Raw genomic sequence first — 25,349 nt, 5'->3', positions numbered from 1 at the left:
ATAGCAGTAACTGTGAGGGGGATCTTGGAGTCTTAGTGGACAACCAGCTAAATATGAGCCAGCAGTGTGCAGCAGCAGCCAAAAAAGCTAATGCAATCCTAAATTGTATTAACAGAGGGATATAATCAAGATCAAGGGAAGTACTAATACCACTCTATAAAGCCTTAGTAAGACCACGCCTAGAGTACTGCATCCAGTTTTGTTCACCACATTATAAAAAAGATGTTGAAACTCTAGAAAATGTACAGAGAAGAGCAACCAGGATGATTAGGGGACTGGAGGCTAAAACATACGATGAACAGTTGCAGGAACTGGGCTTGTCTAGTCTAGTAAAGAGAAGGACCAGAGGAGACATGATAGCGGTCTTCCAATATTTGAGGGGCTGCCACAGAGAGGAAGGGGTCAAGCTATTTTCTAAAGCTCCTGTAGGCCAGACAAGGAACAATGGATGGAAACTGAACAAGGAGAGATTTAACCTGGAAATAAGGAGAAACTTTCTGACAGTGAGAAAAATCAACCAGTGGAACAGCTTGCCCTCGGAAGTTGTGGGAGCACCATCAGTTGAGACTTTCAAGAAGAGATTGGACTGCCATTTGTCAGAAATGGTGTAGGGTCTCCTGCTTGGGCGGGGGGTTGGACTAGATCACCAACAAGGTTCCTTCCAACTCTGATTATCTGCTAAATCTGTTAAACCTAAAGTTGCAAGACTATTTGATTTTTTTCCTTGTGAATTTGTTTAAAATACATTTAAAATACTTCTAACTTTGCTAAATCATATATATTAACTATACTTTTGTTAAATAATATCTTCTTGTAGTTGATATTCATGCTTTGAATGAAATTAAATGACACTCAGCTTTTGAAGCTTTTCTTCATTAGAAAAATATTCATATGAATGAATATTCAAATATTCATATTCATTTCAATTTTTTGCAGTCATTTTCCAGTATCCTTGTAAAATTACATTCAGTATTCTAACAATGGGCATGCTACACATTTATACGGTCATAATATGGTGCTGTTTTATTTTCTGTCCTTTTTGATATGAGTTTACATTTTTTTACTATGCCTCTATAATCTTTGTGAGGTTTCTGTTTTTTAGGATTTTATCCTTAAACATGCGTATTTGTTTCTTTTGCATAGGTAGATAATTTGGGATACATAAAGATCAGGACTTACAGAATGGAGTTCACTGTTAATACATAGAACTCATCATAATACTATAAAAGTCACACGGTCATTTATTTTAACTGCTTTTTCAGGCAAAAAGCTCTCTCAAGGTTTTTACAAATAGGATCATGGAACAGTTTAAAACACGGGTATCAAACTTATGATATCACGTCGCCATGTGATGTATCACAACTTTTTTCCCCTTCACTAAACCAGGAGTGGGCGTGGCCAGTGTATGACACATCCAGCCTGTGGACCACGAGTTTGACACCCCTTGTTTAAAAGAAAAAAGATAGTTCATCATAAAACATTTCATTCCAAGACACCTATTGTGTTTTATGAATTCTATGAATTTATTTTTTTGTTGTGATATGTTTATATTATATATGTATTTTTGTATTTTCAGTTGCAACAGAGGTAAACGTTCTTCTTTGGCAGAATAGAGAGTCTACTACTGAAGAAGAGGAAGCTGCAGTTAAACTGCAAGCTATATGGAGAGGAACCTATATCAGGCTATTGATGAACAGCAGAAAACCAGGTCGAGATTCTCCAAATTAATCTATTCATTATTTTTAAAACAGTGGGAGTTTTTAATGGGATGTATGGGGTAAAATTTATCAGGAAAAATGTAAATTATTTATTATTAATTCTTTCATGATATATCAGAGAGGCATCCAAGCAACATTATTCATTAAACTAAAGACAGAAATGAAAACATAACCCCCTTGGGAAGAAGTTTTGTGAGGAATAGAGAAGAGTATATTCACATGGAGACAGATTCGGAAGTCGCCACATATCTGCCAAATTTAATTCCCATAAATATGCTTGTAGCACATTTTTAGTCAAAGCTCAGTTTACTTGAAGCTACAAGTACAATCAGCTAATAAGGATCCAAATATTACAATTTCCAGGTATAACTTTCTGATATACCTCCAAATTAAAAAAAAATGTGAGTAAAACATTTCTATAAAACATCTGGCCAATTATTAGTTAGACAACAGAAAGAAATAAGTGCTACTTAATTACTCTAATTACTAATATTAAAATGATCCTGAATCACCTATTAATTAGTTTGGAATGAATACTCGTGATTATTTCATCTATCCATTTTCATGCATCACATGTAAAAAAAGAAAACCAGATTTATTTTTAAACAACCCTCGATATGTCACATTAAAAAATGTAAAAAAACAAAATTAAGATTAACACATTTTAGACCTGCAGTTTAGTACAAAATTCTTCAAAAAAATTAAGAAAAAGAAATATAATATAGTATCATAAGAAGTAAAAAAAAATTTCCACAGAGACTCCCAAAAGGACATATTGAAATTGTTGAAAAGGAACTTCTCTCCTCAATCAGAAGGTATAACTCCAACTTAATAATAAAAATGTAATACTGTTTCTTGATCTTTTGATTCTATCGAAAAAAATGTCAGAAGCTTTCAGAACTGAAAATTTATTTAATTAATATCTAGGCTGAAAAGGTAGTTGGATATAGAAAATATTTTTGCCTTACTACTGAATGTGCCTTGTTACCCAGCTTATGTTTCTTCACTATCCCACAAAATCATTATTTTCATACCTTTCAATTCAAAGTAAAGAGTTTCACAATAAAACTCATACTTGGCCTAAACAGTATGGATCAGATTCTACCTATTGCTACCATTCCTTCCAATAGCATAGGATTTTGTTAATTTCTTTTTTGAAGCTCTTCATCTCTGTCAAATAGTTTTTCCAATTAAAAGATCATTCTGAAAAGTTGAACTGGTATGTGAATGTACTTTGAAAAATATTCAGGAAGTCACATGTTTGTTTTCTGTCCAACTTTTGAAAAAGACAGCTTTGGGGATACAACAAATGATCATGAAAAACGTGATTACCACCTCTCAAGACTGTGAGGTCACACAAGCAATCAGTCTGATTCATATGTGCATGGATAAAATATTCAGATATTTTAAAGTCTAGCCTTGAATCTTGACTTATGTATAGAATTAGCTAGAAAGTAATTTAAATCTATACAATACTTGGATAAAACAAATTATCACTGTACTACAAATATTCACCATGCACTATGTAATTGTTGTTTTTTTCTTTTTGTAATTTTAGGCACAAAAGACAATGCTAAAGTCAAAGAAACACTTCAAAAATTGTGGGCTGTAATTGAGCCAAATTTTGAACAATGTTCTTTGATGTTTTTGAGGTAATATATCTCTTGCAATATCATATTTGTCAAACCCATGTGTCCCTTTATGGGGAAAGCATTCTTTCATAATGTAGTAGCCACCCATAGTTTGGTTTAAGATGAGTAGCTGTATAAATGTTTAAACAGATAAATAAAATAGTTATTGCTATTTAATATTGTGTGTTTGCATGGCCTGTGTTCATCTTATACAGCACAGGTAACATAATTGTTTCATCATTGTCTCTGTTAGTATTCTGATATTGTTTTGTGCTATCTTTTACAGGGATATATTTAAAAGTAAATGTAAGTCTGTTGAAAAATATCGTTGCTATGAAGATGAATGGACTAAGACAACTTTTGCTGATTATACTGTAACTTATGGAGATCAACAATCAAATGTTTGGTTTGTAGTCTTCAGGTGAGTTTATTATTGAGTTAGATATAACCCACCAGCAATCTGAAATGAAATTTATTTTTCAGTTAATTCTCTTAATATGCCCGAGACACAAATATTCACATACTGAAGTTTCCTATTATATGTTCACCTGTCCTAATCTCAGATATATTAATATGTTGCCTTATAACTAAAAGTGTGTCCTTTCAGGCAAATCCCTTAATTATTCTTTCAGTTTCTGCTTTCCATATCACAAATATGAAACAGTAAATTTCATTACAAAGTCTGAGATATGGAAAGAAACTTATTATATGACTTTCTCAGTATTTTTTATTTGAAAAGTAAAACAATACTTTTATTTTTCCCCATTGACCTGGGAAATGAACATTAACTAAAAAAAACGTAAAATTCAAAATTCTTTCTAAATTGCTATACTCAATGGCTACTTCAAAACCTCTCAACCTTTATGTACATTTCCTATGTCAACTGTCCAAAGAACTGCAGGGCAATTCTCAGCAGCTTATATATACCAAAAGGTTAATTAAGTAAATATTGGCTTGGTAGCAGAGTTTTATAATATTTATAACATTATGGATATCCATGCAAGCAAATTAGAAATAGACTTACTCAAAAAATCCTAATATAAAAGAAGTTATTTTTAATTCTTCTTTTCACTGTAGGGAAGTATTTCACATTCCAGAAGACATGATTATTGTGCCAAAAGTGTACTCAACGGTACCAACCTGTGTATTGCATGTTGTTGACAACGACACATTACAGGAAATTCCTCGAGTCTTTCTCAGAGTTGCACCATATCTTTATACAAAGAACAAGGTATAAAATACAGTACTGTATAAAATTTTTGATACTAATCTTCATATTACTGCCATTCATTCTTTTCTTTTTTTTGCTACATACAAGCACACACACACACACACACACACACACACACACATACTAAAAGTGTGTGATACAATTCAAACTGAAGGTTCAATATTAAAAGAGATTGACTCAATATGTGATGACAAATTGACTAGGCTAAAACTGCTTTGATCTTTAATTTAAAATTTTAATTTAAGTATCAATTCAAAATAAACTCAGTGATAGTCTATATTAGAAAAACTTCCAAATTCTTGGAAGCTTAAAGCTTTCATTTTTAAGTATCATATTAAACATTTCAATTAATTAACTTTTTATTTTAGAAAGGATATACTTTCATGGCTGAAATTCAGACTGGTGAATCACCTGTGCCAGCTGGGAAAGTAAGGCTTCGGCTCATAAGTTCTTACATTCCCCTTCCATTTCTCTCTCGTGAAGCTGTAAACAACATGTTTGCTGTTAAAGAAGTTAAAGACTATTATCTACCAAATGATAAGCATATTATATTCAGGTAAAATATGAAAAGTAGTAGTAGTAGTAGCAATAGTAGTATACATTTTATGCACAGAAATTATTTTTAGTATGTAATATCAGAGGATTGAGCAAGTACTTGAAAAGGAGTATTTCACATGTATTTCATATGCTCAGGAGTAGCTTACAAAACAATTGTGCAAGCCTGGAAAAAGACACAATTTACACAGCCTTTCTCTATGAGTGTGGGGAGTAGAATAGTCAAATGCAGGTGATACTACAATTAATAATGGAATGAAAGGTAATAAATTTTAACAATTAAACTAAAAACTACTTCAGTTCAGTTTGCAATTCTTTCCACCATGATCAGTGCATTTCACTATATTATTTTTCTAATGAACAGTATTAATTAAACTATTAAAGATTAAGGAAGATAATCTAATATTGCTAGATATTTATTTAGAAATATTAGAGGCAGTATGGATAAAATAATAGCTTTCCAGTTTTTGTTATTAGCTAGATAAATATGTAATGAATAAATGCACAAAGGAAAAGGGAGGCACATTAGTATGCCATAGTCTCATGGTCAAGAGGAAACTGAATCAATTGATCAATCTGAGATTACTCTACAGGTGTGAATGTAAAATTCACACTGTAAATAAAAAGAAGAGTGATGGGCTTATAAACTATTTACTTCTTTTCTGTGGAGATAATTCAAAAATTGTATTCCCTATCAGCAGTCAGATTTTTCCAGCATAACTCCGTCCTACATGTACAGATCATACTTAACATAAGAAAACTAAAGCTCTAACAAAGCAAAAGAATTAAAATTCTGCAAAGACCTTGGAAGTTGTGGGACATCTATTAAGTCTCCCTTGAGAACTGCTTATTAGGTAGAAACTATTCAAGATAACCTTCCCTAATCTGGTGTTCTTGGTGTTGGCTACCACATTAGGGTGGTAGACAAAATCAGTAAGATACTACACAGGCATCTCATCAAGACTGCCTTCAAAACAGACAGAAAAATAGCAGCCATCCTAAGAAACCCCAAAGATAAAATTGACCTGGAAAACCAAGGCATATATGAAGTCCCCTGTGCATCATGCCCTGCCACATACATTGGACAGACCAATAGAAGAATGAGTACCCACCTGGATGAACACAAAAATGCAGTAAAAAAAGCTGGAACACACTTCCTCACTAGTCCAACACATGAAAGCAACAGGTCATAGCATCGACTTCAATGGCACCAAAACCCTAGCCACTATAGAAAACCCCAGCTACAGAATTATCAGAGATTGAAAAAAGACCTGAAAGCATGAATAGAAGAGATGATTCCACCAGACTGTCAATTATTTGGAAGCCTGCACTCACAAACAAAAAAATCTCCACACCACAAGCCAGGCAAACATCTGGGCACAAACAGATTCCCCCTGATACCTCCAGCTCAAACACACCCCAACCAGGCACCCAGATGAAACCTAGCTTCCTAATAAATGATAGCCGTCCATTTACTCGGAGCCAAGCCGCACTAAAAGCCTCCAATACAGGAACACAATGTTGCCAGCCAATCAAGACACAAAAAAAGCCACAAAACAGACAGAAGATATTAGAAACACCAATCAAGCAGAACACAGCAAACTCCAAGACCAATAAACACAGACCAAGATTCCCAACCAATCAGGATGAAGAAAAAACCATTCTGGCACAGCAATAGGCTGCCCTAAATTTAAAACTGAAACAACTGTGGGGGCCTGACTCACAGACGGACACAATACAGAAACCTGATGATGGCAGATGAGATTCTGCCGAAACGTTGGCATTCAGCTTTGTTCGGGTATTTTCCCACATCATTGTAGTTTTTATATGTGTATGTGTATGTATGTGTATATATATATATATATATATATATATATATATATATATATATATATGATCTTTGGGTTGGTTTGTATGTGGATCTTTGGTTATTCATCTCAGGTTTTCTCCTGCTTAAAATTGGAAGTATCTGAGGCACACAACAACATAACGTATTTTGATCGGTTTCCTGCTTAAAATGAAGTCTCATTCATCATCTTTCAGGCTTGTGTCTTCGGCTTTGTGCTTCTTGGAGTGATTATATATATATATATATATCTTTTGAGATACTTTAAATATTAACTGCATTTTCATTGTAATACTGTAACTTTGGCGTTCTACTTATTTATGTAGCAGCAAGTAAATATATATATATATATAATTTTCATATGAAATCTTATTTTCATAGGGCTTAAGAACTGTTTTCTTGAATAAAAATAAAATAGAATTTGATTTGCTGAAGAGAAGTACATATGACATTGTTCTTTATTTATTTTCTATCTTGATTTCCCCCCCTTTAGATATTTAGTAAAAGTTACAATACCACTTATTGCTACTGTGCAAGTACAGACTTCTAAATCGGATACTATGATTAAACTACAAGTTCTGGATTCTGAAGAAGAAATGGCGAGCTCTACTGGGAAGGGTCATGTTATCATTCCTGCATTTCATTTCATATCTTCTGAAAGGCCTTTAAGTAGTCTGTGTCAGTATTCTACGCTTTTGCTAGATGATAATGATGATTGTGATGATGGAAATCTTGAATGTATTTTTATGCATACACACACACACACACACACACACACACACACACGTAGTAGCAATGCACTTGCCATGTAACCTGCTTGTCTCATATAGGAAGTTAGTGCCTGCTGTCACAGTCACCAAATATTTGACTCCTCTTTCTGCAATATTTTATATACCCCTAAATCAACTCCAGAAAATGGAAGATTTTATTGGATATTGTAAGCCGCAGATCTGCACCATACATAACAAAACAGCTAAAACTATATTCTTCCCCTTTCAGTAGCTGGAGCATCTTAACAACTCCCATTAATCAATCTTTTCACAGAATCCAATCCATAATATGTCATCAAGCATTAAAATTTGAAGCGTGGTAGAGAAAGGGAAACTCCATGATGACTATAATCCAGGAATCCAGGGTTTCTCAAATGTTGCCATATTGCAACTCTCTAAAATTATAAATAAATTTGTGTGACACATTCCGACCTTTAAAGTTTGGATTCACAAGAAATAAAGAAATATATTCAGTTTTAATTATTTTAAAATATATCTGAAAGGTTCTCAAACTTTGTGATACCACAAGTAGTCCATGGGCATGCGAAAGCAAAATGAGAACCAAAAGAATTCTTGTTTGGACAACATTCCCATTCTTCGTGGGCAATGCTACTGAAATTGTTTAAAAATGTAATGCTCTAAAATAAATTGCTCTCAATTGCTGACATCTCCCTGACTTACAGTTTGATAACTCCAAAGTACAGTTTTTCAAGCATCTCTTCAAGAAACATGTTTTACTTGCCTTTGTTTTACTTTACTTGCCTTTGTTTGTTCCTGTAGAATAATTAATTTTAAAGTATAAATAAAGACCAATGAATCACAACTCTTTAAAAAGTGAATAATTGAAAATATATTTCCCTTGGGAAGGGAATCCCTTATTTGAGAATGCTTGTCTTTATATAAGTCACTTATTTTATCAGTATCATTGTCAGAGGCCATTATTTATGTGTGGTGGCACAATATATATGAATTCTCAACCCCACAGCCAGATACACAGAGGGCTGGAGGTTGCGCTTAGGTTGAATGGCATATGTTGAAATGGCATATTTGTCTGCAGTAAATCTGTGATCAAATGAGTAACAGAACTGGAAACATACAGGATGGAGTAAGACAATTACAAAAGGGTGGAGGATTATTAGAGAAAATGTTTAATGCTGGGAAGGGCTACTATTGTACTGTCCTCCTGTTTGCATGAGAATATCCCTCCCAAGCTGTTTGATATCATTCCAGAGGTGGATATCAATTTGTTTATAATATTAGCACTACTTTCCTTTAAGCTCTACTTTCTGGGATCAGCTATGATTTCTCTCTAACATTAACCTTTGTACAAACCCAGTGAATAAGTTAGACACACATTACGTCTCACTTTTACCTTGAAGCAGATGAGACATGATCTGGTGTTGGGAAATACTTCTTAGTACCAATAGAAGAGAATATTTATAGCTCAGGGTTGAATTATGGAATCCTTGGTGCTCTCTGAGCATGGTTGTTTTCTTGCAAATATTTAATTAGCCAACTAAATAACAACATCAGTGCTAGAAGCGAGTAGAATTTGGTGTCTTTTTTACATACTAGAGGCTTAACCTGACAGTGTTGGTGGGAGTGTTCTTGTGGTTCCTTAATTAGGCTATTGTTTACTGTTGGCTTGTTTGTCTGACTTGATAATTCCTTGACTAGGGGTATTGTTAACTTCTTGTTGGTCTAGTATTGTTTAGCTCACTGTTGGTCTATCTCTGCTTAGCTGGGTGTTGATTACTGGCAAGATGTTTGGCTTTTGTTTCTGTTTTGGCTTTCTGATTGTCTCTGTTGAATGGCATGTAGATGTTGTTTATCTTTGTCTGTTTATGGCTGATTTGTCTGAGTGCCAGGAATTCTCTAGTATTTTTAGTCTTGGCTTGGTCTAGGATGCTCACAGTTTCCCAATAATAATTTAAATTATGGTGAAGTCTATCCATGGGTTGGAAATGAAAGAGTTTTCATGTCTTCTGGTTGCTGGTTAGTGTTCATGGATGTGCTCTGCTAGTCTTCTTCCTGTTTTATCCTACATAGTGTCTGTTATAGTTCTTATACTATATGTTGCAGATGTCTCTTGGGTCCTGGGGCTGCAGGTCTTTTGGTTTATTTTGGATATTTTGGAGGATTTTGATTTGTTTGTATGCGAGATGCTTTTGCCACCCCTTTTCCTTTGGACTCATACTTGGTTTATCAGACTATTGCCTAGGCTGCAACTCTTTCTCCTGTCTCCTAAGATCATTCCCATATACCATTACATAAACTTCCTGCAATCTTCAGTACTTATGCTATCCTTCTGGACTACTGGTTTTAGAGTGTGTTGCTCAGGCAGGCAGGTGTCATCAGTGATGTTGGGGACAAGGAGAGTTCTTGGGCACTCTATTACAAGGTTGCCTCAGAGTGCAGTTGTTCTTTTGTGTTTAGCATCTACATGAAACCACTCTGAGAAGATTTCTGCTGATTCAGGATGGGGTACCATCAATACGCTGGGTAACTCCACCCATCCCAGGCCCAGTTCAAGATATGATAGAAATTCTAACTCAGTACCTGGGAGCTATCAGAATTTGAGTGGGGAGAAACAGAAGCAAAGCTCAACCAAAACAAGACTGCTGTTAATTTAAAAGCCAGGACTAACTTTGCCTCTTGATTAAATTGTTCATCCCCAGAGAGAACAGGCTTGCAATCCAAATTGAATAAATAAATATGTCATGGACTCAGAACTTCTATCAGAAAAGCAGATGGAAGTCATGGCCATGTGGGGTTTAATCTGGTTTACCAGTTGCAGCCTTAGCTGGAACATAATGAATTGAAAATAGTTCTTACCATAGCCCAGTTAGATAACTATGTTTCACACTAAGGGAAATGCTTTTGAGTGCCAACCAGAAACTTCTGATCCAACATGCAATGTGCTTACTGGCGCAGTGGTGGTGCTACATTATTACATCATTGCTGCAGGAGTTTTTGCAATTCTTCATTCACTGAAGAATTCAATTGCTTTCTTTAAAACCCTATATGGTTCAGAGCCTGAGTATTTAAGAAGTTAATTCTCCCAGATGAAGTTTGGCCATTTGATCAAGAGGGCCAAGAGCATCTACTAAGGATCTCCAAATACCAGGAAGTGCAGCAAAAGTGTTCTCTGTGAGGGCTTCTTATGAAACAGCTTCTGCTGAAGTAAGAATGAACTTCATTTTCATGGTCTTTTGGAAACTGGTAAAAATCTAGTTCTTCTGGAAGGCCTTTCAGAATTTACTGTGGAGTTATTGCCAGCAATATTAGTCTTAATTATGAGTACTCGATATTCTCTGAGCTTGGTTGTTTTTCTGCAGAGGTTTCATTATCAGAATATAATCTGAAGAAATGGAATTTGCTGGTTATTTATGTATAGTAGCTTTTCCACCAATCTTGGTTGGAAGTTTTCCTTGATGGTTCCTTCATTCAAGTATTGTTTCTTCTTTTATTATTCCTGATGCTGTTTTTTGCTTATCAGATGGTGTCTATTAAGAAAGATGTGCCTTGATATTTGATTATATCTTTTAATTGGGATATAGATGGAGTTATCTCTTTAGTCTACATATTTTTGTATTATTTGTTTTTATTTTGCTATCTAATAGTCTAGATGCCATCAGAAACAACTAGTTATTTCTGCTGGTAGAACCTTTACACATCACATATTTTGTTGTTTATTTTCAAATTCCAGGTTAAGATTTTAAAATAGTTTCACACTAAATGAATTTTAACTTTGAAAAAGTTTTTTCTACACTTCCCTAATGTTTGGCCACATTGTATAAGGCTTTTTGGGAAAGTTTGAGACACATGTAAGGTAAATGATAAAAGGGATCAACCAACAGATCAATAAGAAAAGGGTGTTTATACAATATAAATGATACAATATTATTTAAAAATGATACTCATGAATCCCTTTAAAGTTATTCTTCCTTTCTCAGCAACAGCAAGTAAAGGTGGTGTAGTTCAAAGCACACCCAAAAAAGAACCTGAAGTTGCATCCCCTAAGAAAAAGGGAACAGTAACAGCTCAGAAGAATATTAAATCTTCGGCTAAGGCATCACAGGAAGGCTCGGTTTCAACAGAAGAAGAAATTCCTGCTCTTCTTCCCATTGATGAGAATTTGCTTCAACAGGTGAGAGATATGAATGAATATTTAGAATCTTTCATAGGAGAATAAACATCCAAATTTGTCATATAGGTCGTTTCACCAAGTTTTCAGATGACTCAGCACTTTGTAAAACTTGGTACCATGAGATTTTCTCACAAGAATGGCAAAATCTTGCTACAAAGAAAATGGCCCTGATTTCCATGCATGAATTTTGCATGCAGCTTTACAACTATTCCTCCATTTTGATCCTTCCGACCTCTTTCTCTTTTCCCAAGGAGTGGCTAAACCTGGTTATTTTAGTAATATCATCTGATTTCATTTCCAGATGATCTGCAAAAAAAAGTTCATTTTTGTAAATTATGCAAATATATATTAAATTATAGGTGTAATCAAAATGTTTAATCTGAAAAGCAATAATGACTGAACTTTAACAAAATGCCATGTTCTGTGTAATTAAGATATTGATTTGTATGATTCTAGTATGGTTATTAAATTAACATTTTTATGAGATTTAATGTTACTGATTTTGGCTTTTTGCTAAGATTTTATAGTTCAATTACCATGGATTTTTTTGTTTATTTTTATGATATAGCCTAGATTTTTCATTGCTTTTATCTTAGCATAGAGGTTTTACAGTGAACTATGATGATATACAGTTGAACTACCAAAAATAGTATTAATTTAAGAATACCAAATTCAAATGAAATTTAAATGAAGTTAGAAGTTACTATTGACAAATGTTTTTATATAATTGTCATGGTTACATTCATCAAACATTTTGTTTTAGCCCTTTCCATTTTTTGAAGCTACAATGATTTAAAATAGCAGTCAAGGAGGATAGTATTGATTTAAAGCAATAACTTTATATACGAAATTGTAATATATTGTTTTTCAATTTTACAGACTCACAAATATATTATACAAGCTTCAGTGTTATATAATAGTTGGCCACTTACTGAAAGTCAAATTGTATTTGTTCAGGCACTAAAAGAATTAGAAAAAAATGAAATTAAAGGTAAGTCACTGTTTTAGGTATTTATTCTGCCTTGATTAAAAGTGTCAAGGTGTTAAAACTAACTCTTAATAAGCTTTATTTATTCATTTATTTCCAATACAAATTGTTCCTGTGTGACTTAGTACTTTACATAAGATTAACAAAAACATAGCTAACCATAAATAACAACAATAAAAGGAATAAACCACTTCTAATAACTATGAATTATATTATATCACTCAGTCATAATTAAAATCAAAAGCTCTGAAGTGATGGAACTCCTGAAAAAAATACTGTCCCACCTCATTCACCTCTTAAATGAGGGAGCAAAATTAAAGCATCCATTCTTGGAATGACCAGATTTTGTAAATGTATGTGAGTCAGTTTATGATAGTGTTAAGTGTGGATCTGCAAGGAAAATGGACATGGAGGAAAAGGAAAGGAATAAAAGCATCAGTCTTGAACAAAATCATACTAAAATATAAATTCATCTCTCAACTAAAGAAATATTAAATAGACAGGAGAAAAGAGGGTACAATAAGCTGCTTGGGATAGTATGAAATGAATTGTGCCAATGGCAGATATGAAAAATGAGGCTTGATGAAATGAAAGAGGCTGTGCTTTGTGGGGAAATGCAAACAAGAAAATAGTTGCTACAAAAAGAAGAGAAATATTTTCTACAAAGCATAGAGAAAAGGATATATTGCATAGAATAAACCAAATACAGCATAAAAATGGGTGTTTTGTGGAAACATTTTTTCCAAAATAGATGAAGAGGAGTAAACAATAGACTTCCAGCAGTTCTGTGTGTATTATACAAAAGAATTATCTTAGGAGAAACATAAAAATAAATTTAGTGCAACAAGAATGGGATATCTAAATGTGTATGACAAAAAAGATGGGAAATTAATTAGTGCTGAATGAATATGGATTGAATACAAATGTGAATGATCAGCATAAATGAAATACATTGAAGTGAGTTTTAGAACAGAATGAGTGATGTGAATATATGAAGAAAGAGCAAATAAATTTAGAAGAAAAAGACCGTCATACAATTTTAACATATGCATGTTATAAGCAGGTAAGCTAGAAAATTAAGGTTAAATGTACACAAACATACATTATAATGAAGCCAGATAATTTTAGAAACTGCACAGTTGGGAATATATGTATTGAAAGCAATGTGCATGTGTCTTTTCATGTATACAGCTTAATTTTGTTGCAAACTACTTAAAATAATATAGAACAGAACTGAAACAAACTGTCAGGAAAATTAGAATGTGTTTGAAACTAAAACTGACAAATTCTGCTATGTCTACCCAAAAGTACCTTACTGGTAATTTCCAGAACATTGTGCATTAATATAAAATGTCTGCTTCAAATCTTAACATTTCTTATTTCATAATATAAGGCAACAGTGCCATCTGCAGTAAATTATTATTGTCTAGTTTAACCAGCTAGAGCAGAGCATGTAGATCATTTTTTGACATTTTTAAATTAATGCAGAAAATCTATAAATTTTAGAACTTGTTTCCTGGTTTAATTCCAGTAGAAAATGTATGTATTTATGGTGGGAAATGAATGCTGAGGGGAAGACATAATTTTAGTTTAAAATATTGCCCTACAATGCCAGCAAAAGGTAGAGAAAACAAGGCATAATGAAACTATTCCCAATAGATGAGTATCCAGCTCTATTTGCAAACTTCCAGTGAAGGGGAAGAAACCACTCCATGCAATATGAGTTCAGTCAGTCCAATCAGTTCCACTGTTTGACAGCTGTTACTGTCAATAAGTTCTTCTAATATCTAATTTGTATCTAGATCCTTGAAATTTGATCTCATTAATAGATAACAGAGTTGAAAGAGACCTTGGAGGTCTTCTAGTCCAACCCCCTACTTAGTTAAGAAACTCAATACCATTTTGGACAAATCTCGTCTTAAAATCCTCCAGTTGTCATCTTTTTCTCTGAAACAAAAGAGTCCAAACCCTCTGCAGCAGTGTTCCTCAACTGTAGCAACTTTAGAACGTGTGGGCTTCCAGTGTGCTGACTGAGAAATTCTAGGAGTTGAAGTCCAAGGTTGCCAGGGTTAAGAAACTTTCTCTACAGTGTCACAATCCTTCATATAATTGAAGATAGCTGTCATGTCCCCTCTCCATTTTTTCTACAAGCTGAACGTACAAAGGTATGATAACCATTCCTCTGGATGGATAAACATATGTAAATAATAGGGAATTACACTCTTACTGAAGTAAAACTATTGGAAAAAGAATAAGAATGACTGAGAATTCCTCCTCCTCTTTGGGTATAGATTTAGATCATCCTTCAGAACTAAATTTCATCCAGTTTGAGTTTCTTTGATGGAAAAACTTTGAATGATCTTTATTAAAAAATCATTTACAAATGTAGAATTTGAATAGGAAAAGAGTGTGGAACAATTAATATCATCACAGTAGAATCCAAAAATGATGTTTAAAACAGCAAATGATATATAAAAGGAAAGCTTCGTTCCTGTTTTCACCCATGCCTCCCCTCCCACTCTTGCTTCTTCAAGAGTTTGAGAATGACTTTGCATTCTTCATGCTTCATCTGTGTTTTCTTGATGTGGGTAGAAAATATTATCCTGTAGCTTGTGTACTTGCAGCGCAGTCTTGTGAACAAAAAAAGTTTCCACACCTGGTATAGTGCAACCAATTTTGGTCACCACACTACAAAAAGATGTTGGGGAAAATTCTGAGAAGAACAACTAAGATGATCAAAGACCTGGAGACTAAAACATATGAAGAACGGTTGCAGGATTTGGGTTTGGCTAGTCTAGAGAAAAGAAGGATAGTGGTATTCCAATATTTGAGGGGGTCAAATTATTCTCCAAAGCACCAGAGTGCAGGACAAGAAACAATGGATAGAAACTAATTAAGAGGAGAAGCAAAGTTATCTAAGATGTATAAAAGTATGTCAAATGAATGGAAGTATAAAAGTAAAGAAGGTACTTTTTATCATCTATAGTGGACTTGTGATAAAGCAAAAAAAATGGAATATGATTCATATTTTAACACAGAAAATTCTTTTCTTTCGGGGCTAATGGAGAAAAAACTGGAGAAAAAAAATTGGAACTTTGTCATTATATATGTTGTCAGCAGCAAGACTATTGCATGCACAAAAATGGAAGGACACTTCGATTCCTGCTATGGATGAATGGTTGCAGAAGTTGATGGAGTTGGCTGAAATGGCAAAATTGACTACTGTGATTAAAGAAAAGAACATAAGTACTTTTGTTTCCACATGGAGACCACTTCTGCGCTTTGTGCTCAATGTGAAAAAGAATGAAAGTTTGGTTTTGTGTTTTACAGAGTAGATTGATAGATCTTTACAGAAATGGCTTGTTCAATATTATTATGAAAAAGCAAAAACTTGTGATTTGATATTAATGCCTTATTTTACTGTAACAGGGAATCGGAAATCCATGCTTCCTTTTTCTTTTCTTTCTTTTTTCCTTTCTTTCCTCATTTCTCTTCCCCCTTTTCTCCCCTACTGTTTTCTATTTACTTTTGTACTTTACAATATTTTATAACTCAATAAAAATGTTAAACAGAAAAAAAAGAGGAGAAGCAACCTGGAATTAAGGAGAAACTTTCTAACAGAACAGTTAACCAATGGAACAGCTTGCCATCAGAAATTGTGGGTGCTTCATCACTGAAAATTTTTAAGAAGAGACTGGACAGCCACCTGTTTGAAATGGTATAGGATCTCCTGCTTCAGCAGGGGGCTAGACTAGAAGACCTCCAAGGTCCCTTCCAGCTCTATTGTATTCTAATTTCTTGAACAAACAATAAATCTGATTTGAGATACCACACATTTAGAAAGGAATACTTTTAAGAGAAAATACATCAACAAGAAGTATTGTCAATGTTGCGTAATGCAAAAGAAGAACAAAGTCAAGTCAAAGTGGGAAACTGCCAATTCATTCCTGAACAATTTGGATGGAGAGTGAACAGTTGATGAAAGAAAGATTCTAAATGGAGCAGATTTCCATCTTTTTCAAACTTTAGCTTCAAACTTTAGCATCAAGAAGCTCACTTCCATACATGGGAAAAATCATTTTCAGTGCCTCAGAACCATCATGGAAAATTGTTTGATATAATAATTTGTTCGGAAATTATTTATGTTTTCACTTGTCAGTCTTTGGATATGCCTACACTTCTATTAATGATCATCTGCTTTCAGACTAGTGCTGGGCCAAGTGCTCAACTCATTTCCCCCCAGATTTATGAAAGAGGATAGGCCAGAAAGACATTTCAAAGAGGTCCGATGTTGCTTCAGTTGTGTCCAGCAGATTCCATAAAACTAAAATATCTAGATACACCATAAAGCTAAAAGAGAAATAACTCTTCATAATTATTCCCAAATATGAGATATATATTTAGCCTCCTTTTCTGGCTATTTAAACCAAGAGTCCCTGACCCCACTCAGTTTTATTAATTAAAGAGAAACATATTTTGAATGGAATATTGCCACTTTTATGTTAGCTTTGTGAACTTGTCTCAATATTAATTCTTTGGATGGTGCACAGAATGTATGTAGATCTGCATTTTGCATATATGAATAGGTACCTCATCAGCATAAGAGTACAACATAGGAACATAGACAACCAAAGTTGTCTACCAGAAAGTGGTTTCTGCTTCAACTTTCTCCCCCGTGCCACCCTAAGTATCTCCCTCATCTGCTCTTGAAAAGTGGGTGGAAAGGGAGTGGAACAGGGACAGGAAGTCACACTGCATGAAAAGAACTATTCACTTAATGTTGATTATAGCTCTGTGTGCTTTTGGTATGCCAAATATGGATCTGAAAAAAAGATATTCAAGCGCAAATGTTTCAACTGACGAATGTTTAAGATTGTCATTTGAATAAAATTATATGCAGCTCGTCCTGTTGAGAAACACGAAGAGAATGTATCTGTCTTAAGTCCAGACATCCATAGCAACTTGGAAAGTCAAAAGTCTGCAGGTTCTTCCAAAACCACTAGAAAAACCAAAGAAAAAACAACTGACAAAACAGAAAAGACACCTAAAGAGAAACCAGTAACTGCTCCTAGACCAGAATCACAGGTAAGAATAAATTACTGTAAATTCTAAATGTCCAAAGTAACCATGTAGATTTCTCAGGGTTGGCTTGTTTAGCTTACTCCTGTCTTTCCCATCTTATAGTTAGAGGAGAGAGCAGAAATTTTTCTTCTTTGTGTTTTTTACCCCACTCATACTCAATCCCCAATATTAGTACATTGGCTAAAGTTGAGCCCTGGTATATTGCTACCTTGAGATATCTACCTTGAAATCCAGAATGGTGCCTGGTTTGATGATATTATCATTACATTTTTGTAAATAACTACATTATTCTAGTTACAGTTGCCCATGCATGGGACTTGGGGGGGGGGGGCAAGATGTTACAGGTAGTCCTCATTTAACAACCATTCATTTAGCAACTGTTTGAAGTTATGACAAAGCGACTTACGATTGGTCCTTGCACTTACCACCATCCTAGCGTCCCCATTTTCAAGTGCTGATTCTGGTGCTTAACATTTGTCATATATTTATGATAGTTGCAGCATCACACAGTCACATGATTATTATTTGCAGCCTTCCTTGCTAGCTACCAAAAAGCAAAAGTCAATGAGGAAACCAGCAGGTCTCAACTTAGGATCACATGATGATTTGCTTAAGGACCACTTGATTCATTTAACAACTGCAGCTGGGACTGTTGTTAGGTAGGGCAGTCACATGATGTTTCTCTTAATGACTGCTTCAGTTATTTAGCAGTAGACTTGCCAGTCCTATTTAGGATTGTTAAGTGAGGACTACCTGTACCCATTTTTTCCAAGTACATTGATGATCCATATGAGAAACTGACAAACATTTTTAAAATTCAGATTGCATGGCTTATATTTTTTTTAAACTTAACATTGATGAGAATTCCAAAGGTGCTTTTTCAAGAGGCAACTGAGCTGTCTGGGTTTTTTTTTAAGACATTCCGCTTCTCATCCAAGAAGCTTCTTCAGTTCTGACAACAGAGCTGAAGAAGCTTCTTGGATGAGAAGCAAAATGTCTTAAAAAAAACCTCAGAAAGTCTAGTTGAAAATGCATCTTTGGGACAAGCATGACCTGGATGACTGAGAATCTCCATAGAGATTGGTGAGAGCCATGTTTTGTGAGATGGGTGAAAAGTTGGTGTTGATTCTCAGAAATGGCATAGAAAGATTTTCAACCTTCACATGTTACGGTGCACTTGTTGCCACTGTAACATCAGTCCATCCAACTTGCTGATGGTTACCTTCTGGTCACAAATCTTCACTTCTTCCCATTAAATTGCGTCTAATATATGAATTCCTCCAGGCTGTATTTTAACATGGTTTGATTTCATGAAGGTATTTTGCTCATTAGAGTTAAATCCTAGTTCACTGGCTCAACTTCATATTTAGCCATCCTTATTCTGTTATAAGACAATTTTGACTGCTAGTATTAGTTAAGACATGCATTTGCCAAAAAAAACATCAGTGCACAGCCAATACAGGTAATCCTTGAGATACGAACAGCCGTTGAACAATTGTTCAAAGTTATGAATACACCCCAAAAGTGCACTTTACTACAGGGGTTCAAAATTGCAGCCCACAAGATTTCCTCTATAGTCATGTGACCGGGATTCAGTCGCTCCTGAAACAGTGGCTATTTTAGTCCAGTGACTAGCCTATCTCGCCATGGTTCTGACAGGCAATTTCTGAAACCCATGTAGTCGGCATGTTTTTTCCCCTTGTTCACATGACCAATCAATATTGGAGTCTTTGCAGCCAACCTACTTTTTTCTTTCCTCCTTATTGCTGCCAAGTGAAGGTGTAGAGGAGAGAATCTCTTGTTTCTGACCCTGTTGCTGCTTTTGTTGCTGTAGCCGTGAGGATTACTGTAGTTGCCTTTGTAAGTTCCTTTTTCATTATAATGTCGCACTAGTTTGTAAGTACAAACCGCTTTTCTTACTTGTAAGTTCTTTGCAAACTTCTGTGCTTCGTTTGTAAGTACTTTGCAAAGATAGCGGGTTTTTTTCATCACAGTATTTGCAAATTACTGTGCTTGAAGTACTTTATAAAGAGTTATTTTTCATCATTGTATTTGTTTGCATTTGATTTGGAATTCCTTGCAGAACTACAAGACAGTCTCTTCAGAAAGCATATTTAGTATCTTTGCATTCTACTGTACTTTGTTGGCATGTAGTCTGAAATTGTGGGAACACTGCACTGCGCTGTGTACCATGTTTGCTTTTGCCTTGAGGATTAGCGTGTATTCCTATAGGTTACTTGTAGAACAGCTGATGGGTAGACAGGTTCCCTCCAGTGGCTTCACTAGAGCCCTGCAAATTAATTCCCCTGCCCCAATTTAAATCCAGGCATTTGCCTGAAGTTGCTTCAGGCCTTCAGAGGCAGAGGGCTACTTGGCCTTTCCAAAACAGCTGATGGGTAGGCAGCAGCTTTCACTCTGGAGAGGCTCCATCTGGGGAGCCCTGCAAATTCTCTAGCCTCTTGGTTCGTTTAATGATGGCGAGGGTCACTTAACAACCAAAGCAAACAACAAGCCCAATTTTCATTATTTAACAACCTGGTTGATTTGTTTAACAAGCAAGGTCAAAAAATGTCCTAAAAATGGCTCTGATTTACTTTATGAAATTTGATCTGTGACCCTAATGGCCAGGCTTCATTAGAGTCATATCTTGAGGACTGGCCATATTTATCGATAAAATTCTATCACAATAAGTTCTCTGGGAGACATTCTGAATTTGAAAGTCAGTGGATACTGAGCCACCTTTGTCTGTCTGCTTCTGCTCTGTCTACTTCTTTTCCAGCAATCTGATCCCAACAAACCCTTCTGGATTTTGCGCCTTGTTGTTGAGCAAAATGAGACAGATGCAGTTGATCTGAAGAAAGATACTGAGAGAGCAGATGAGATCAAGGCTATGAAGCAAGCTTGGGAAGCTGCAGAACCAGGGAGAGCTATCAAGGTAACAGGGTCATGCTTTTATTCAATATGTGACATGAAAACTATTAAGGCACAGCAATTCCTACCTGGGGAAAAAAAATCCAAGAGTCAATGCCAAACTCAGGAAATGCATAGAAGATTTAGGATTAGGGAAATAATGGATACACCTCTTTTTTCTGTCTTTGATTTCTATTGGTGCTGATAGCTGGAATAAAATCTAAATGTCAAATAAAGGAATTCCTGAATTCCACTATAGACTTCTGAGTTAGGAAGATGCCGTAGGCTGATCGTGACAGTTGTAATGATCACAATTGAAAACAAATATTTGTATACAACTTGGAGATAGTTGTTCTTACCTCATAGTAATACAGGTAGTCTTCAATTTCCTAACACAATTGAACCCAAAATTTATGTTGCTACGTGAAATATTTGTTAAGTGAGTTTTGCCCTATTTTACAACCTTTCTTTCCACAGTTAAGTGAGTCATTGCAGATATTAAGTTAGTAATGCTATTGTTCAGTGAAACTGGATTCCCAGTGGTTTTGCTTGTCAGAAGATCACAAAAGCTGATCAAGTGACCTTGGGTCATTGCAACTGACATAAACATTAACCAGTTGCCAAGCATCTGAATTTTGATCACATGATCAAAGGGATGCTACAAAAAACAGAAGTGTGAAAAAACATGTCATTTTTTTCAGAGTTAACAGACATTAGATTGTGCTATACAAAAGATAAACCTCTTGCTACCTAAAAGCTTATATTTGTGTCAACATCTGATGTGGTTGTTTATTAATTTAGTTTTACAATTCTTACTGCAAGACTATGTTTAGCCTATTAATTATATCACCATTTTCTCCCTTCATCACTGTGAAATATTAATTGAGCTGTTACCCATGAGTCTGCTTCCACCTGAAATCAGCATATAGTGGCTATTAGACATGTCAGGGTTTGGCATCAATATGAAAGTGATTTGTCCCTGCCTTCTTCTGTATTTATTTCCCAGTGCTTTAGGATTTCCTAGTGATCTTCCATTTAAGTATTGAATAGATTTGACCCTGCTTAACTGTTTCAAAATCAGTGAAGGTCATCTACAGTAGTTCTACCATCTCCTATGATGCTATTCTCACTAGCGATGTGTATTAAATCTACAAAAAATGTCCTTGGTTACATGTGATCATTTCCATGCATTCACAGAAAGTAAAACATTTTACAGGTGGATTTTAGGTCCCCTCCAGAAAAGCTCTTCTTAAGAAAACATTCTGCACCAAGCATTGAACTCATTACAAATGCAATATAATACTCAAATTACAAATGAGATCTTCTTATAGTTTTCTGCTGAGAGTTAGTCATCTGTTCTCATATCCAAATGCTTTAAAAACTGCTTTATTGTATGTGTTAGTTTAATGTACCCAAAGTTGTTTTTATTACTCAACCGCTAGCAGTAAAACAACTCTTGAATTGCATAATCTAAAGGCAAAAATATTGATATTTTTGTTTCTGGTGCTGTCATTTCAAACACAACAGCTGAATGTTGTGACATGAATCATTCATCCATGTGTTTGCTTTCATTCAATGACTCATATTTTCAGTTGCAAAGCAAATAATAATTAAGCTACTCATCTTAAAACCTTAGCTGTGTTATTTCTGGCCACATGCTACTAATGTAAACCAAATCCTAATAGATTAATATCTTGAAAATTGCTACAATTGCATATACCGTATACCGGCCAATATCAATAAAGGAAAATGTAGCTCAGATTTCAGAAATGAGAGGTCCTTGATGCTCTTTGAGCTTGGTTGTTTTCTTGCAGATGTTTTATTACCCAAACTAGATAACATCAGCACTTCTGATGTTACCTGTTTGGGGTAATAAAACATTTGCAAGAAAACAACCAAGCTCAGAGAGCACCAAGGACCCGCCATAGGCCAATATAGTTAAAGGAGCATTATAAGGAACTTGCCGTGCTTTGGAACCAAAGTCTGTGAGGCTGGATAGTCAGAATTTGATGTCTTCTTGAGTAGGAAGTCTGCTTCATCCTTTCCCGCCAGATAGAAATCTCAGCTTATGTGTTGGCTTGGGACCAAGGACTTCATACTTGCTGGCAAGACCACTAGCAAGAGAAGATCAGCCAAACCTGGATTGGATATGATGCCAGCTTATGGTTCACGCGTCTATTACAAAGCCATATTTTTCTTGCCACTGATGACTCTTTGCTGTTTCATTCTACTGTGCTACAACTTTTTGTACAACTTTAGCCATGCAAATTGTGATTTCATATCCTCCTTGGTTTTGATATTCCCAATTAATAGTTAAAATTCAAAGTGGCAAGCAAATACAGAAGAGGAGGAGCAAGAAACTGAGAGTCACGTAAAATATAGGCAGCCTTATCTGAACCTGAAATATAGGCAATCAAATATTTACCAAATAATACATTAGCACGCTCCAAATATAACCTAGGCAGCTGAAACTAACGTTTGCTTCCCCTCCTCTGCAAATTTCATGATGCTGGAAGGCTAGATACAGTATACTGAGACCGCATGAAACATTTTGTTATGTTATTTTTATTGTGTTTCAGAATGAAACGTCTGCCAGAGAAGTGCAAAGTAATAAGATCAGTAATAAATCAGTCCCAGCTCATATGTTTATGATCTAAACAGCACAAAACAAAAGGGGAAAAAATGCTTCCTTTCTTACTTTTATAACATTTTCATATTGATCAAGTAGAATGGAAACTGGTCCTCTGGCAGAATCTCTAGAATAAATCTTTCATTTTCTTCTCACCATCTTATATAACTTGATGTAATAGTTGGTATTAGATCACATTTCAGAGAAGAACCAGAACACATCAGAATTTGACTATGTATTTGACCTTCTTCATCTCTGTCTGATTTGAATGTTTGTTCTGCTTTCCCAAACAGCTGGATTATAGATCCCTCAACTGTATTATATTTTGATAATTATTTTTTAAATTGAGACATCTTTTAACCCATCACATCACATTCTCTGATCTTCATTCTTCATTCCTGCTTAGTGATTGACCTTAACATTTATTTTCTGTTAATTGTCTTTTAACGATCGGTTTGAAGAACTGTTCGTCATTGAATTTTTAAGATGAAACATATAGGAGTTTCATGCCTAGTGGCAGAGCACATTAACTAAAACAACATTGTTGTTGGTCCTCTCTCACATGTTCTTATGCAAGCATTATAAGTCATTCACCCCATAGCCTTTATGAGCCCTTAGCTGTTTTGAAGTGAGAGGTGATTGGATTTAATTGTATCTGAAATAAGGCTGTGCAGTACTTAATTTTCAAAAGAGAAAAGTACTTTGGAGGGATTGATATACTACCAGTCTGCAATTCCTTAAAACAGCGGCATCTTTTCTTAGAATAATGTTTGTAATGCAAATCCATACTTGCAATGTAAATCCAGGAAAATATTGTCTTAAGAAATTGTAGAAAGATGTTCCATGCATGTCTCCTCATATTCCAAGGCATCTTTTGTCTTCAGATCCAGAATGCTGCTGCTGCTGCTGCTATCTGTTCAGGTGCATCTGATTTTCAGCTATTCTATAGATCAGCTCTCTCCACATTTTCCAAGTCAATTTTCTTCCTGTCTAGTTTTTCATGGTACACCTGTCTCACCCTATTGTTGCAGAAAAGTGAATTCTTTTAACACACTCCAATTCTTCACCGTCAGTTGTTATTTTGACATTTTCATTCCTCACCATGGTCATGAGCTTGGTCTTTGGTGGTCAGAAAGAGGCCAAATTTCTTGCTTTCTTTTTCAATCTTTTTGATCGGACGCTTCAGGCCTTCATTGGTTTCTGAGAGGAAAATTGTGCTTATCAAAGACTGCTGATGTTCCTTCTGCCAATCTTTATTCCAGTTTTTGATTCTTCAAGTTCCAGCTTCTCAGAATCTCTTTGGCACACACGTTGAATAAAAAAGGTGAAAGAACGCAACTTTGCTGTACTCCTTTCTCTAACTTGTACCAGTCAGTATCTCCATATGGTGTCCGCATAGTAATTTCCTGACTAGTGTGTAGCAACTGCATCAAATTGACCAGTTGTGTTGGCATCCCCAGATCTTAAAGGGCTCGCCACAGCTTGTCATGATTACAATAAAAGGCTTTCTTGTAATCAATAAATCAGTTGTAGATGCTGCACATCCCTAATCTGAAAGACAAGTTCATGCTTACTCCTATCAATGCTAGGGCACAGAATTTAAAACACTGCATCAAACTCCCCATTTGTAAACCATTTCTTATTGCTTAAGGCCTGTTTAAGATGGGAAATAAAGGTATATTTCTGTTAATTAAAAAAAATCACCAATTGCAGCTGTACTGTGTTATATTTTATGTTTCATAGCTATGCACAAGAATAGTTCAAAAAGGAGTCACTCAGTTCCTTTTTATATGCCAATGGACTGGCTATTGGAATCGTGCAGATACTTTTGTCAGTATT

The 25,349-nt window shown here is 35.0% G+C and overlaps 1 protein-coding gene across 3 annotated transcripts in view; it reads left to right on the top strand.

Moving 5' to 3' along the window:
* The window catches only part of ADGB (androglobin), an 88,309-nt gene that overhangs the window by 48,446 nt on the left and 14,514 nt on the right, over positions 1–25,349 (top strand). For 2 of the 3 annotated variants that reach the window (XM_087939712.1, XM_087939707.1), the window contains exons 22-31: positions 1,577–1,708; positions 3,277–3,370; positions 3,636–3,770; positions 4,427–4,580; positions 4,949–5,136; positions 7,475–7,659; positions 11,708–11,901; positions 12,781–12,892; positions 17,790–17,974; positions 20,751–20,906. In XM_087939712.1, the coding sequence (XP_087795838.1) occupies positions 1,577–1,708; positions 3,277–3,370; positions 3,636–3,770; positions 4,427–4,580; positions 4,949–5,136; positions 7,475–7,659; positions 11,708–11,901; positions 12,781–12,892; positions 17,790–17,974; positions 20,751–20,906 (1,535 nt within the window). Of the gene's footprint in view, positions 1–1,576; positions 1,709–3,276; positions 3,371–3,635; positions 3,771–4,426; positions 4,581–4,948; positions 5,137–7,474; positions 7,660–11,707; positions 11,902–12,780; positions 12,893–16,461; positions 16,626–17,789; positions 17,975–20,750; positions 20,907–25,349 lie in introns of those variants that run through there. The other variant, XM_087939721.1, reaches the window with a different exon arrangement.

Source organism: Pseudonaja textilis, chromosome 1, assembly GCF_049901715.1.
Source record: "Pseudonaja textilis isolate UNSWEBS1 chromosome 1, rPseTex1.2, whole genome shotgun sequence".
NCBI classification, from domain to species: domain Eukaryota; kingdom Metazoa; phylum Chordata; class Lepidosauria; order Squamata; family Elapidae; genus Pseudonaja; species Pseudonaja textilis.
This window is presented reverse-complemented; position numbering and strand designations above follow the sequence as displayed.